At 45.1% G+C, this 15,263-nt stretch overlaps 3 protein-coding genes across 13 annotated transcripts in view; 1 reads left to right on the top strand and 2 right to left on the bottom strand.

Annotated features, from left to right (window-relative positions):
* Positions 1-10,067, bottom strand: part of VMP1 (vacuole membrane protein 1) — a 60,954-nt gene extending 50,887 nt beyond the window's left edge. Inside the window, exons 1-4 of one of the 5 annotated variants that reach the window (XM_032129927.1) lie at positions 9,981-10,067; positions 7,011-7,141; positions 2,765-2,866; positions 366-501 (exon numbers count right to left, since the gene is read on the bottom strand). In XM_032129927.1, coding sequence (XP_031985818.1) covers positions 366-501; positions 2,765-2,840 — 212 coding nt within the window. In that variant the 5' untranslated portion in view covers positions 2,841-2,866; positions 7,011-7,141; positions 9,981-10,067. Of the gene's footprint in view, positions 1-306; positions 502-2,764; positions 2,867-2,973; positions 3,042-3,190; positions 3,288-7,010; positions 7,142-9,980 lie in introns of those variants that run through there. The other 4 variants (XM_032129928.1, XM_032129929.1, XM_032129930.1 and 1 more) reach the window with 4 other exon arrangements.
* PTRH2 (peptidyl-tRNA hydrolase 2) lies at positions 10,036-11,660 on the top strand. The gene is made up of 3 exons (XM_032129932.1): positions 10,036-10,123; positions 10,373-10,491; positions 11,009-11,660. Exon 3 carries the CDS (start codon positions 11,030-11,032, stop codon positions 11,546-11,548), a length of 519 nt encoding a protein of 172 aa, XP_031985823.1. The 5' UTR covers positions 10,036-10,123; positions 10,373-10,491; positions 11,009-11,029; the 3' UTR covers positions 11,549-11,660.
* An 853-nt stretch (positions 11,661-12,513) lies between these two features.
* Positions 12,514-15,263, bottom strand: part of CLTC (clathrin heavy chain) — a 30,274-nt gene continuing 27,524 nt past the window's right edge. For 4 of the 7 annotated variants that reach the window (XM_032129917.1, XM_032129920.1, XM_032129918.1 and 1 more), the window contains 2 exons: positions 14,470-14,545; positions 12,514-13,938 (listed from right to left, as the gene is read on the bottom strand). In XM_032129917.1, the coding sequence (XP_031985808.1) occupies positions 13,814-13,938; positions 14,470-14,545 (201 nt within the window). In that variant the 3' untranslated portion in view covers positions 12,514-13,813. The remainder of the gene's footprint in view (positions 13,939-14,469; positions 14,546-15,263) is intronic. The other 3 variants (XM_032129922.1, XM_032129921.1, XM_032129923.1) reach the window with 2 other exon arrangements.

Genomic DNA, 15,263 nt, shown 5'->3' on the forward strand with positions numbered 1-15,263 from the left:
CTGCATTAGTAGGTCAGTGCTTAACACCGCAGTTGTAACTACAATATCCCCTGCCTTAAGGGTCGCTAAACACTGTCCCACTCCTTCAAATTGGAATATTCAACTCTTCAGAAAGGCAGTTTGCCATTTGCTCCCCCAAGCACCTTGCTGCATTTAGGTAATTTAGGCAGAAGGTCTGAGTGCACAGCTACAAGTGAGGGATGTTCCAGCAGCCACCTTTAAGGAACAAAAATAAACATGTTCTCTGAAAAAAACAGTTTTCAAGTTGTGAATCATCAGGGAAAGTGAGATGTCAGAATGACCTACTGAATCAGAGCATGGGTTTCCCCAGAACGCTTAGTAGAAGTTAAAGAAATGATCTTTACTTTATGGTCCATTCCTTCAAGTTTATTAGAGTTTCCAGGCAAAAATACTGCAAGGTAACAAGCGGTTTTTTCCACAGTACAATATTCAACCTCTCCTCTCGTTCCCTTCGCTTCCGCTCACTCAACATAGAGGAATCTGCAAATGAAAAGCAAAAGAAATATGTAACAGCACAGGCTGGCAGGTCAGGTTCTATCCCACTGAAATACACGGATTTCTTTTTTATTTGTTAGGAAGTTAACGTGAGCTCTCAGTCATCTTTTCTCCTGATCCCAAAGCATCTGCTTCCAGTGCCTCAGGATTCAGGTGATATCCAGGAAATGCAGTGGTTTGCTCCCCCCTGTAGCTGGCAGGCATTCAGGAAACCAGGGTGCCACAGGCCTGGCACCTCCAGCAGCCTTTCTGCAGGGCACTGCCCGGGGAGCTACAAGCAGCCACCACCCCAGGTCAAACGTGACTTTAGCAGCCACTGCAGGGACATTTCACTCCAAACTTCGGAGTTGGTTCTTTGGCAGGAGAGCTATTCCCAGCCTCCTGCGCTGGAGGCAGATGGAATTACACGTGCTCTTTATCCCCCTCAGCCACCGTGTAACTGGATAAGAGCACCTGCCCTCCCAGCCAGGAGCCTGTCCAGCTTCCCCCAAACTCCTCCTGTGGAAAGGAGCTGCTTTTGGAGCACAGCCCTGCCTGGGACTGAGCTCACACCCAGCCCAGGCCCTGCTCACTGCCAGGCAAGGACACAAAAAGGTTTTTCTTATCAAGGTGTTATTTTGTGCTCACAATCAGATGAACAAACTCTCAAACCCGAGCTGGTTTTTTTGGGGGAGAATGGCTTGTTCAAAGGTTGTCAAGCTAAGGAGCAGTAACAATTTTTAAACTTTTAAGGAAAAGGAATTCTGGAATAAGATTTTAAAAATAATACCAGTAAACAATGACAAAATACACTTGTATCCAAACAGACACCAAACTTGTTTAAACATCACTTACTACACAGTCACAACACATGTATGCTATTTTGCATTGTAATAATATTAATGAATTTTAGATTTTTAAAAAGTTGTTGCATTTAAAGTATTAATCTCATTTGATCTCCAGCATATTGCAACCCAAGATGTATTATTTCAGTCTTACTCCAGTAATTGAAACATTTTGCCTTATCAGATGCTGATATTTACACAGGAATTGCAGATCTCATTAGTCACACAGCCCACTTAATTCTGTATTCCTTAGCTGTAAAATCAGTTGCTTTAGATGAACTAACAGAAATCCTGCAATGGCAAATTCTGGAGAACATCCACATTCCCTCAGAGTTACAGAATGATTTAAGGCTTTAAGTAAAAGGCTTTAATTTGTTCCATACATACAAACATGCAGTTAATCTTTCTCGCTTAATATGTGTAATAAAAATGTTTCAACCTTGTTTTTATGACCTTGTTTTTAGTAAAAGGTCGTAAAAGACAATGGTGTAAGACTGCACACAACTTGAGAAATCACTTGATTACAAAACTTAATTAAATGTGGAACTGGCACATTCAAAGCTGACAGGAAACAAACAAAGAGGATTATAATTTCCATACTTTACTACACAGCACAGATAATTCAGTGACACAAAAATCTTCATTAAGTGTTTTCAGGTTATTTTGCATGAGTTCTAAGCATTAACCTCAAGCTACTTCAGACATATCAGTAGGAAAAACAGAGGAGAGGCAGGAGGTGAAGTAGTTAAAACTGTTTTGTTGGTAATTTATCACTGAAACCAATAAATTAGAGTGACATTGAATTTCAACAGAACAGCTAGAAATTGGGAGACTAATAACTGGATCTGTCCCAGTGTAAAACAGATTTTTATTACCAAGAACTAACTTTTCAGTGCCAAAGGGTGGGGTTGTACAGCCTGACTTCCATAGCCACACATTTGCCAACAGAGTTTAATTTTTTTAGGTTTTCTTTTTTTTGTTGTTGTAGCCCCTGTTGGTACCCAGGTCAGCTTTGTGGGGCTTAAATGTACGTGAACCACAGATCAAGACGAAGAGAAAAGAGTGTAAGAGAAACGTGAATGGAAATACACAGCATAAATCTATTCCATGGCTCTGAAATCCTAAATCCTCCAGGCTTCAGGTTTAGAGCTGACTGAGGTTTCTGAGATTGATTCAGGCATTGAGGCCCTTTGCATTATGTGGGAGTAAAGTCACAGAATCCCAGAATGGTTTGGGTTGGAAGGGGCCTTAAAGCCCATCTCATTCCACCCCCTGGCACTGGCACAGGTGCCACTCACTAGATTAGGTGGCCCCATCCAGCCTGGCCTCAACAGAAATGCAACATCAATTCCTTTTCAATCTTGTGCTGGTCATTTTCCACCCCAAACAGGCCAGCTGAGAACACAAAGTGATTTTCCACCTACCTGTGAAGTTTCCATTGTGCTGCTCTTTGCTCATTCTTATGCGTCTCTGGTCACAGTCTGTGCCATTCTCTGCCATTTCATAGATCAGTCACGTGTGGGGATCTAAGAGCAGAAGAAACCCAAAAAGCACAAGGTGTGTTTCTGGTTAGAAGGACTCCATGGTCAAAGGATACAGGCAAACACCCAGCAGCTCTCCAAATCCAACTCACAGTCAGTCATCCTGCATTACACCATCAACCAGGAGAAAGTGATTCAATTCCCACAGTGACAAAGATGAAAACATTCCCACCTACATAATTCTAAATTTTTCACTCAAATGGCAAAACTCCCTCACTTCTAACATCTGAACAAAAGCTCTTTTAAACAACCCCTTCCACGACCCAACCCACTGTTTGGGCTCCTGGAAGAGCAGAGCTTCATACAAACCTCACTTCCATCCTGAGATTGGTGCTTCAGGTTCACTCCTCATCCTGGCACTAAAGCTTTGCAGGTTGTTACTATGTCAAAAACCTCCCTGGCTGAAAGATTAGCCCTCAGTGTGGTAACCAAGATACAGAGCTGCATCTCCTGTTTTGCACAGTCTGGTATCTCTGAAGCACAAAAGGCAAACTCTTCAGAGGACAAGAGCTCTCTGATGGAAGCTTTGCTCACACTGTCCATACTCTGCTGGTTTAGCCTCTCTCTAGAGATATCAGCCCTAAAAAAAAAAAACAAACCAAAAGAACAGAAGTGGTTTTCCTTATCCAGGAGAGTAAATAATGCAAGAACTGGGGGCCAGCATAAACCAGAATGTTGCAAGAGCTGCCTTTTTTTTTTTTCCCTTAAAAAAAACCCAACATGAACAGCTGACAATTCTTATGCAATCAAACACAAAGAGAGTAACCAGTCAGACTCCTTGTTTTAAAAACCCTCTCCGGAATCTTAGAACAGTTTCTGGAGTTTTGTTTTGGAAAAGGGAGCCCCACAAAGCTAAAACATCTTATTTGCACTATATTTCTCCCTGTAAGCAAACCTGATTTACAGTTTTTGATACATTGCTTTTGTTGGAAAGAAAAGTGGTGCAGTATTAAAATGACAGGTTATATAAAACTGTCCAGTGGAGGAAATTAAAGTTCTACAGAAAAAATACTTCCCCATTGATTTATGTTAGGCTTAAGAGCCAAGCAGCAACTCAGGTTTGGTAAATAGGAGTGAGATCACCCCCTGGATTCAGACTGCAGCAATTTTGTCAAATTGTTAAATAAAATGTTCCAAGATTTCAGGTACTGTATTTGGCATTTCCAGGGTCTCACAAGTAAGTTTTAAAAAGGTGCTTTCTAAACAGGTACAAGCCTTGTGCATTACTTGCATTACAGATGAAACTGCTAGCTATAATCTGATTATTAAAGGTTTTAGTTAAAATCCAGTAGTGAGAAGCACTGAGGTCTAAGGAAGGAGTCCTTTCTCCAACACCTCCCTCTGACACAAATTGTGCAGAAATAGAAATCTGTCTGGTTAAACAAGGCAGCAGAAACTCATCTCAAGCGTGTTACAGTTTTTATTCACTGCAATGTGAACCCCAGAATACCCAAACCACCTAAAAAATTTGCAAAAGCTGAAAAATGCCAAGGGCTCCAGAGTCAGCCAAGGACAAGAGCCCTGAGCTGCTGCAGTGGGAGCTCTACAGCATCACTCTGCAGTCACCTGCAACCCAGGGATTGCTCAAACCCCAGGGAAACGTGAACCTCTCCCTCTCCCCAGGTGAGTTTAGAGCAGCCTGACACTCTGGGAGCCACTGGAGCTACCCCAGTCCTCAGGTGAAGATAACTGGCCAGGTGCTATGGCAGTATCAGGATCAAATGTTCAGCCACCCCTCAAATCCATCAGGACAGCGAGTCCAGGTGGATGGTGGAGGGTTTTGTTTCTACTGACTGCACTTACTTATGCTTATTTTTATATACATTTAAATAAGTATCTATGAACATCTACAGTGTAAGTTTATATACACACATACACATGTATGCCACATGAATTTACACACACAGAGCTCAAATTGCAGAGGGCAATATTTAAATTACACACCCACACACGGCAAGCCTGATGTTCACAGAAAGCTGCTTAGGAAGCAAAAGCCATCCAGAGCTGTTGAGCACCCACAACCACACTAAAAAAAGTGGTCTGGTTTAGGGAACTTCAGTCACATTTTGTTGACTTAAATATAGCAAAGATTAGGAAAAACACCACAAATTTCAGTGGAAGCCACACGTTCCTCATTTTGAAGTCCATCTTTTTCAATGTGGGCAAATCTAGCCTTCAAAATTAAAGTCTTAACCGGTTTGGTCTCTGCTCTCAGCTTAATTACACTCCAAGGAAGTTCATTTATTGTAATGCCAACTGCCCTCCATGTTTGATGCTAAAGCCCAGGCTGTGCACAACACTGAATTCCAGTGCAATCCATAAAATTCCTGCATCGCTGGGGGGGTCTCAGGTGTGTTGTTCCCTAGGCATGACAGCTTTTTATTCAGGAGCTCAACTGCCAGAGCCACTTTTACCCTGCCTGCTTGGAAAGGCACTAATCCAGGATTAGCTTTGCATAACACCACCTCAAGTATACAAGTCAACATTTGCAGTAAAGCAGATGAATAATCCTCATCCATACTTCTGTAGGACAAATACTTGTCAAAAAGGTCTTAAAGTTCAACCATTCTGAAGGAAAGCTCTAAAAATTCCTATTTAAAACCAGAGCTGGCTTGGAGAGTGGATACCCATCACATGGCAGGGCTGAACGGGCTACAAACCCTTCCTGGCTCCAGAAAAGAACCTCCCTGGTTTGCCCAAGTCTAATTATACTTAAAGCATCTTAGCAAAGGGACTGGAGGATGCACATCCCCTCAGCTCAGCACCCTTGATCTGCTGTGCTGCTTGATGCCCATTAGAATCACTAGTCCTGCACTAATGCCTTCTCACAGGGATTAATTGGAGTGGGAGTCTGACCCCAAATGGAGTTGTCCTTCATTAACTCACTCCATATCCTCAAGTCTACACCGAATCTATGAGAACTCACCACAGGAAATTAAATTCCATCTGCTAAACAGAACTTCACTTCTGACAGATGCTGGGAAAGACACAGAGCCCATCTCTAAAAATAAATTTGCCTACTACATGGAGTAGTTATCAGCAAACATAAAAATAAACTATTTAAAAGAGCGAGGAAAACAACTATGGACAGTTTTTGTATCAGGGTGGCTTAGATCATTTGTTAGAGCTGTGCTCACACAGGAACTGCTTTGTAGGGCTGAACAAAAAGCCCACAATACACCATTGTGCTTTAGTGCAACCCAAAACATGAAGTATAAAAAGACAATTATTGCTAGTCAAAAATGCAAATTAGTCAACAAAAAGGGTTTATGGTAACTGTGACTGGCACTTCACAGCATAAGTGAGACAAAGCAAAACAAGCTATCAGAGCATGAGAACACAACAAAATTGGGCACTGCAGTATCTGCTTTCTGTAATCAGAGAAAAGGACTAAAGTCTCTTCTCTGAAGCTCTGGGGAGGCTGTGGAAGCACCCAAGTGTTGGGTGCACTTCTGCAAAAGGAAACAGTTTTGGACAAGGCAGTTGGGTGTTTGCACACTCACTTGGAGGAGCAGAATGTGGACTCATGTTCTGTACTAAGGATTTTTGGAGGACTCCTTTCCAGTGTGCTGGAACAACAAGGAAGCTGTTTTCATGATCTCACTGCTTTCCCAGACATTGTTTGAATCACTAATTCTTACCACTTCTTACTGAAAGAGCCCTGACTCTCATCTCTATCAGTTCCTGGTCACACAGCTCCCAGAACCAGGGCTAGAGCATGGAGCATTTTGTTGTTCCCCCCCCAGCCACCTCAGGAACACATCATTTCCAGTTATTCCTTGCATTTTAAGCCAAATGTTCCAATCCTGCTGCTTCTTTCTCCTCAACTTTTCTGATAATTCTTCTTCTTCTTTCTCTACACTCCTGTCCTTCCCTTACAATAAGGAGAACAAAGGATTAAAATCCAGCCTTTCCAGGTGGGTAAGGAATTGCACTAACCTAGACAGTGCTGCTCATCTGTGAGGGTTTTTTTTTCAGTCATGAAATGCTCTACAGAGAGAATAAGTTAACAATTTCCTGGCAAAGAAACAGCTTGGAGAGCACTTTCCCTCGAAAGCCAAAGACTGCCTGGCACAGGAACACACTCAGGTGAAGGATGGGATCAGTTTGGAAGTGAAACGTTACATACCCCTTTCAGCTCCTCACAGTTATTCCCTCTCCACCACTTCTCCAAGATCTGAAGGCAGTGGAAGAGCCAACCACGTCCTCAGCTCTGCAGCACTCGAGCCCAAAGCGACTCCTCTTGCAAACCTGCTGCCCCTACAGAGCAAGAGAACACCGTTCATGTGACACTGAAGTGACACAGCCCCTCACTTGGAGGTTAATGACTTTCCTGAAGATGACAGAAAATAGAAAAAGTAACTGCTCGATTTTTTCCAGTCCTTCAGCACTCCTGGGAAGCATTCAATTAAAATAAATTAGGCCACATCTGAAAGATGTTCCAAATCTCCACAGATTTAGCTGTAATGGGTTATTTTGATATGAGTGCATTTATTCCCATACTAAAAATGTTTTCCCAACTAAAATAGTTTAATTCCTCAAAGGAGAAGTAATTCAGTTAAAGACCACAGGATTCCATTTTGTGGGTTATGCCTCTGTACACCAGACCTATTTTCCAATTCCTACCCGAATAAATCATCTTAGAATTTAGAGTTAAAATTCACATTTTTTTCCAAAAAGACTTTGGGATGCCTTTTAGGAAAGACCGTTGTAACATGAGCTTCAGGAATGCCATGAAATTTCTTTTGAGTTGACAGAAAGTTCTGTCCCTACCATTAAAACCACATATATTAAACTGTTCTTTCTGGTGTCTTTTTTCTGGTGAAACATGCATTTTGATTACATCCAGAAGTAGAATCAAGTGCTAAAATAATTCAGTAGAGACGCTGTGCAATAAATAGATGAAAAGGTGAGACCCAGGGATAAGAGGATATGCAGAGGAGGCACAGCACAGATGAAAAGGGATGAACACGAGGACCTGACAAAGCCCAGAGTGGCTGAAAGCAGCTCCTTAGGTAACAAGTTCTGCTTTTCACAGGAACAGTCTCTAAGTGGAGCCAATTCAGATCTCACACTTGGCCATCCAGTGAGGACACACTGCCCAGACAAGGCTCACACAGGCCAATTCTGAGCCCTGGGAGAAAGAGAAATATTTTTTTAATAAGCTTGAACAACTGCCTGCCTCACTAATAGCATCTCCTGGGTTCCTCTGGGCCAAGCAGCACCAAAACCAGCAAGGTTTGGTGGTTTTGGTGCTGTCCCATGCCTGTGTTGGAAGCTGGTACAGGGGTACAAAAAGCTCAGTGTTGCAACAGCTTCGAGGTTGTGCCCTTCGTCCTCAGGGAATAGCAAAGTCCACCCAGCTCACACTTATTCACAAGGAAGAGAAGTTAAAGTTCCAGCTGGCAGATAACAGTATGTCTCCCATCCCCATGCATCAGGAATTATAGGGGTTTTTCTGTTTTAAAGCCACAGCTTTTTAAGAAATAAGGAATCTCCAAGCATGCACTAATGACACAGATCACCTTAAGGAGAGCTGTTCCTGAGATGTAGTCAGAGGCAGTTATGACATTCAGAAGAAATTCCAAGACAACAACTTAGGAAAAAAGCTTTAAGGTGGAAAGAGTGCAGTTGTTCCAGCCTACTCACCTTCCTCATTGTTACCACCCACTTGAAAGCTACTAAGTCTCCTACTACCCTTCCCCACAGCAATTACAAACACCCTTAATTTCAGCTGCTCAGCAAGACGTGAAACAAAGCTCAAACTAATAAAGAGAGCTCACCTCCCATTGCACAACTGGAAACTGGCTTTTGAAACCCTCATCTGAAAACAGGGGATGAAGCCATCGTTACAACTGTCACTTATCCAGTAAGGAATAAAGGAAAGTTTATTCCATGCTGCAGAAATAATGGATTGGAAGAAAGAGTACTAACATAACAAAGACTGTTTCATTACGAAAATTAATGCACTAAGAAGAGCTGATATATGTTATTATGAGGTGTTATGAAGCATGAGAACCCCCCATCAAAATGAGCTGAAACAATCTCCAAAAGAGCAGAATTCCTAACATCAAAACAGCACCAGAATCCACTGCCCAAACACAACACATGTGCTCCCAGGCATGAAAGAGTAACATCACACTTTCTCCACCTAAACCCATATTGTCACCATTAACTAAACCAGGATACATACTTGTTGGTAAGCACATAGCAGAGAAAACAAGGAAAGGAGAAAACCCTGCAGAAATATCATAGGTGCAGTTGAAAGGGGATAACCTGGATTCGTAACACTTCATAGATAAACAGCTGCTATCAAACACACTTACCACCCCTTCCCTCAGGTCACCTACATGACCTGCCAAGCATCTGAGAGGCAAAACTGGAATAAAACAAGATCCTTGCTGCTTTATTATCTCCTGTAAACACCAGATAACATTGGCTAGAGAAATAAAAACCAGACAAGGTGCTTAACCCTAGTCAGCAGAAATGTTCCCGTGGATTTGGGCCTCACACCCACAAGCCCCAGGCGGTCCATGGGGATGCAGGGAGGACCCAGCCGGGAAAACACAGCCCATTTCTATTGGAAAAGCAGACAAAGGCCATCGGTATCTGATTCTCCGCAGGGAAAAGCACGGATTTCTCCCTGTGTCATCAGGCACCGTCCCTTGGGCCGGAGCAGGGCGAGTCTATCTCACCCTTCCTGGGGCTATGGAAGAGCAGAGCCGCTCTCCAGCAGGGTGAGATGGCAGCGGCACATTTCTCGCCCTGAAGGCCGGCAAGGACCAGCCTCTCCTTCCGACCTGCTCCTCCACAGCGTTCCCGGCCGCTCCCCGGCTGGCCACACGGGTCCCTCGGTTCGCACAGCACCGCCCGGCCCGGGGGTCCCGCCGGGGCTCCGGAGCCGCCCGGCCCGGGAGTCCCCCCTCGCCGCCGTCACCTCAGAGCTGGAGAAGCCGTGAGGGGAGCGGGGCGAGCAGCGCTGAGGGGCGCGATGGGCAGCGCTGAGGGGCGCGATGGGCAGCGCTGAGGGGTGCCGCTGAAGGGCCGGTGACGAGACCCTCGCCCGCCGGGAGAGCCCCAGGCCCAACCCCGCACTCACCGTACTCCACGCCGGCGATTCCACTGGGCCCGGCACAACGCGGAACAGGGCCCGGCACAGCACGCCCCGTCCCGCCCCTAGGGCTCGTCACTTCCCGAGCGCCGCGGTTCCGTCACCTCCGGGCGGGCGCGGGGGAGCGGCAGGTAAGCGGTGAGGGGGGATGTTCCTTCGTGGCCCTCATTTGGCCCCCCTGAGGGCCGCGGGGTCCCGCACGGTTCGGTTCCCGCTCGGTCTTTGCCCTCCGTGTCCTCTCGGGCTCCAGCGCGGCCGGGCCTGGCGGGGCTGAGCTGCCGCAGCCCGCGGTGGAGCTGGAGGCGGCCCCGCTCCTCAGTTGAATTTGGGGTATTGGCTTAAAACCTCCACCACTGCACCATTTCTCTCCCCGTTTTTAGGTGTAATTTTGACATGAGGAAAGGCTGAGCGAATTGGGAGTGTTCAACCTGGAGAAGAGAAGCTCCGGGGTGACCTAATTGTGGCCTTCTAATACGCGAAGGGAACTTACAGAGAAAAGGTGGGGCACGACTATTTACAAAGGCCTGGGGTGACAAGACAAGGGGGAATGGATTCAAATTGACAGAGAGGAGGTTTAGATTGGATACTAGGAATTGTTCTCTGTGAGGGTGGAGAGGCCCTGGCACAGGTTGCCCAGAGAAGCTGTGGCTGCCCCTGCATCCCTGGGAGTGTCCAAGGCCAGGCTGGATGGGGTTTGGAGCAACCTAGTCTAGTGGAAGGCGTCCCTGCCCATTGGCAGAGGGTGGAACAGATGAAATTTAAGGTCCTTTCCATCCCAAACCATTCTGTGATTTTATAATAATTTGCCATTTTATCTTAGCTCTGCTTGCTGAGTCGAAGCCCATCACCGGTGAGGTGTTTGCAATCAGAGAGCTGTGTCTGGGGAGCTGTTCCTTTGTGTTTCTAGCAAATGTTCTTTGTCCTCAAATAACCAAGTGCAAACCAGGCAAGAGCACACAAAATGCTCTCAGGAGCTGCAAAACTCTCAAGTAAATTCTGTCTTTCCCCCCGTTCAGAGCCACTCTCCAAAATCCACCATGATTTCTCTCTTTGAGCCCGAGTTGCTGAATGTCATCATTGGAGTTGTGTGCGGTGTGTGCCTGGGCTGGGGCATCCGGGGCAGACTCTGCAGGAAGCCTGGAGCTGGAATGCCAGAGACTCCCAGCAGCCTGGGGGGTGAGGCCGACATCATGGGAGAGTCCGGGGAGCTCAAGCTGGTGCTGATCGTCCGCAACGACCTGAAAATGGGCAAGGGCAAAGTAGCAGCACAGTGCTCCCACGCTGCTGTCTCTGCCTACAAGCAGGTCCACAACAGGGATCCCGAGCTCCTGAAGCAGTGGGAATACTGTGGACAACCTAAAGTGGTCCTCAAAGCTCCCGATGAAGAGACTCTGGTGCAGCTCCTGGCTGAGGCGAAGCGCCTGGGGCTGACTGTGAGCTTGATACAGGATGCTGGGCGTACCCAGATAGCTCCAGGCTCCAGGACAGTCCTTGGGATCGGACCAGGACCAGCTGATGTCATAGATAAAGTTTCTGGTCACCTTAAACTCTTCTAAACCAGTACCAAAAAGACCTGGATGCGTTCATGTATGTCAGTACTGGTGGGATAAAAATCCAAGTTGGGGTTTTTTTTCCAATGTTAATAAAATAAGCAAGTTTTGTAAGATTTAAATTTGTAAAGCATGAGTTTCTCTAGCTTGTGTTCCAAAGGGGGAAAGAAAACTCCAGGCTCAGGGCAGTTGAGGAAAGCAGAGCTGGCACAAGAAGGAACCCAGTAAATTTACAACTTGTGCAATTGGTTGAGGATTTTGCACGGTGGTTGACAGAGTTTAAGAGTTTCCTCTTTCTGCCTATTCTTTGAAGTGAATACATTCTCTAATTGAGAAAGGCTCAGCCAGTGAAGCAGTTAAGAACTGGAGCTAGGGGTAACTGTAGCCAGCTTCCTGCCCAAACAACTGCTGCAACAACTTGTAACTGGTCCCAGGCTGACCAGTTCAACTGGATTTGCAGCCCAGACCAGTAAACAGTTGTGGGGAGCAGCTGTAAGCTGAGCTTCCCTCTGGAGGGGTCTGTGTAGCTCCTACACGTGCAAAAATGTGCAGCTGAGCCAAGGTGTGGGGAGTTACCCTCATATAAACAACTGGGCATGCAGAGACAGACTTAAACCCTGGTTTTCTTGGGACCAAAAGGCCATCCTGGGTTTAAAGCACCTTGTTACAGAGTACAGAGCACCCTAGGGGTTCCAGTAAATTCTTTCCAGAGACTCAGTGCAGACTACTGCGAACCACAGAGCCTGGGGCAGGTGAGCCCCTGCCAGACCCCCATTCCATGGAAGTGCTGCAGTGCCCAGCCCCAGGATCACAGGACACAACTGTGGTGCTCACAGGAGGAAAAGGGAAGGGGATTTGGCCTTAGAGCTGCATCCTGATGCCCAGTGTGGCTGCTGGAGCTTCTAAAGGTGTTGGAAATCTGTCCAGTGCTGTCAGACTCATTACACTCAAATATGACAGTATTCATAGAGAACCATTTAAGTCAATTTTATTTGAAGCTAAATATGTTTAAGGCAATTTACATACCTAGAACATGATCTCAATTTAACTGGCACACCTTACTACAATCCTAATGTATCATCTGGTCAGATATGCTGGAGTTGGCCACAGTGCAGCCAACTGGTGAAAAGTGCTATTTTCTTCTCTCTGGCATAATCTCTCTCTAGAAAAAGCATTACATATTTTCCTGTATTGCCCCCTCAGTGCAAGACCCCACCACTGGTCCCCATTGCTACTCTTCTGCCAGCCCCTCAGACCCCTGGCTGCACACACCTGCACTGCCCCCCACTACCAGCACTGGAATACTTGGTTTGAGTCCAAAGGTCCTTTTTTGAAGACAGTAAAGTGAAGCTACCACTATGCAGCATGTCCACAGTCCAGTAATTTATTTTTAAATTGCGTAATTTCAAATTGCACAAACAAAACTGAACAGCAATATGCTTGAATTCTCTCTTCTGTACACTCAAAACAGTGATCTAAAACACCACAATATCCAACATACACAAACCTCAGGGCAGGGTTAGTAAATACACAGATTGGAATCATGGTGCTCTGTTCCTGAATGGAATGTCCCACAAAAGCACAGGATACAGCACAACATAAGGTCATCTGTTACATATGGAGTGAGCAAAAAGACACTAGCATTTTCTATATGTATAACTGGAAAAACCTGCATAGGTTAAGGGAAAAAAAGAAACAAAACCAAAACTTTTACTCATTTTAAGTCAGGCAAGGTTGTCTGTACGCATTTTAAATTCTTTTAGAGCTATGCAATCCAACCCAGGGAGGATATGCTGATTAGTGTTGTCTCTTGTCAGCAGTTTTGCAAGGTCAAATACAAGTATCTTGGCTTTAGCTTTCTCCAAATATACAGTGAGACTTAAATGCATTTAGAATAGACAGTACATACCGTAAGCTGCTCACATACAATGAACTTAAGATTCAATATTAGAGTGTAACACTATAGAGTGCAAATCAGAATCTTCACAATAGACTTAATGGTAATAAGCAGTCCTGCAAAAGCCCACTTGAACAAAGTCGTTTAAACTATTCCCCTTTTGAAAGTAAAAGTCTAAATGACATGGAATGTGAAAAAGATTTAACAGAAGTGATTCAAATCGTTTGCGCTAGAAAAAACAGTCCTTCATGAAATAAAGGTTACAAGAACACGAGGCAGAACTCTTTGCTTTTCCCTGTTATGAGTTAAAGCGGGGAGGGACGGTGGAGTTTCAGTAAGAAAAGTTGCTGCTCCAGACTGACTTGTGCTGCATCTCACATGCTGTAGCCAAAGCCGGGCTGTGGCTGCCCGTACGGAGGGGCCGTGTAGCCGTAGCCAAAAGGTGCCTGCGGAGGAACTGCCACACTGGGTCCCGCTGTCAACATCAGCTGGGGCTGGCCTGCAACACACAAGGGGCATCTTACTCCTCCTGAACTCAGTCAGCAAAATGCCTGCAAATTTTCTGTAGATATTTGTATGTTGAAGCAGGAAGTCCCTACCCTTCGGAGCCAGAATGGGTATTTCCCCACAAAACTCAGGGCACAGCACAGTAAAAACACTACAGTGTAAAGTATACGAAGAAACTCCTGATAGAATAACCTGGATATAAAGCAAATACCCAGGCTAGACATGAAGCATATTGCACAAGATCCAAATAATCACTTGCTGGAACCCTGGAATAGCAGAGCCTCCTGTAGACCTTTCCTTAAGGAGCCAGGACAACCTTAAATCCTGCAGTCCCCAGCCCACCTTAGCAGCCACAGCATCAGAGTGGCACTTATCTAGTATTTTGGAACACATTCCTTAAGACTTGATTTCACATGAAGAACGTTCCCATTTCCCAGGACTTCCTTGGGAAAAAACCAAGATTAGGGAAGGGTTGTTTTAAAAGTGAACTATGTTATTGATAACACATGAACTAAAGCATTACCATAAACAATAGGTTGTGTTTCTGTAGCTTGTTCCTCTTCCTTTCTCAAAGACTCTGATGCATCCAGTTTATCCACCTGGAATTGAGACCAACAATTAAAAAATCTCCTCTAAAACAGGTACTTATTCGTGGCAGAGAAGTGGAAAAGCCTTAGTGGTATGTTAACACCCATCAAGAAAAGGAGACCATTTACAAGTTAAGATCAATTCAAGTAGCAATGTTGGTACTGGTGCAGTCAAGATTGTCTGTTTCCTGAAAAAAAAACCCTCATTGAGGGATTTTCAACTACTTTGAAAGCTCACTCCAGACTGAAGCTTTGTACAAAATGTTCTGTACTGGACTGGAGCTGTACACAGACTCAGATTTGAGCTCAGTCTCAGTTGCAGACCTCTGGCATTGGAGCAATTGTCAAGATAATGCCCAGACCTGGAGAAGTTTCCCTGGAGGTGACATTGAGGCAAAGTAATCTGGTTTGTATTTGGATAGAGCAGACTGCAATAGCATCCGACATGTCACTTGAGCCTCAAGATTTCACTTTCCAAACCCATTCACTCATGCAATTTAAGTTCAAATGCAGAGAATGCATGTGTATAAGACTTGCTTTTTCCACTCCAGAACTGTGTGGCAGTCAGCCTAAACCCACAGCTACTCCAATTCTTCCAGCTTTACACACAGTAACAGACAAGCCTGGCCAGCTGCACTGCGAGCGCAATGGTGCTGTTTGCCCACCCCTACAGAAAGGCAAGAGAAGAAACTTCTTCTGTAGTGAAATATAGCTCATTTCTAAGACAGAT

Source organism: Corvus moneduloides, chromosome 20 (genome assembly GCF_009650955.1).
Source record: "Corvus moneduloides isolate bCorMon1 chromosome 20, bCorMon1.pri, whole genome shotgun sequence".
Taxonomy (NCBI): domain Eukaryota; kingdom Metazoa; phylum Chordata; class Aves; order Passeriformes; family Corvidae; genus Corvus; species Corvus moneduloides.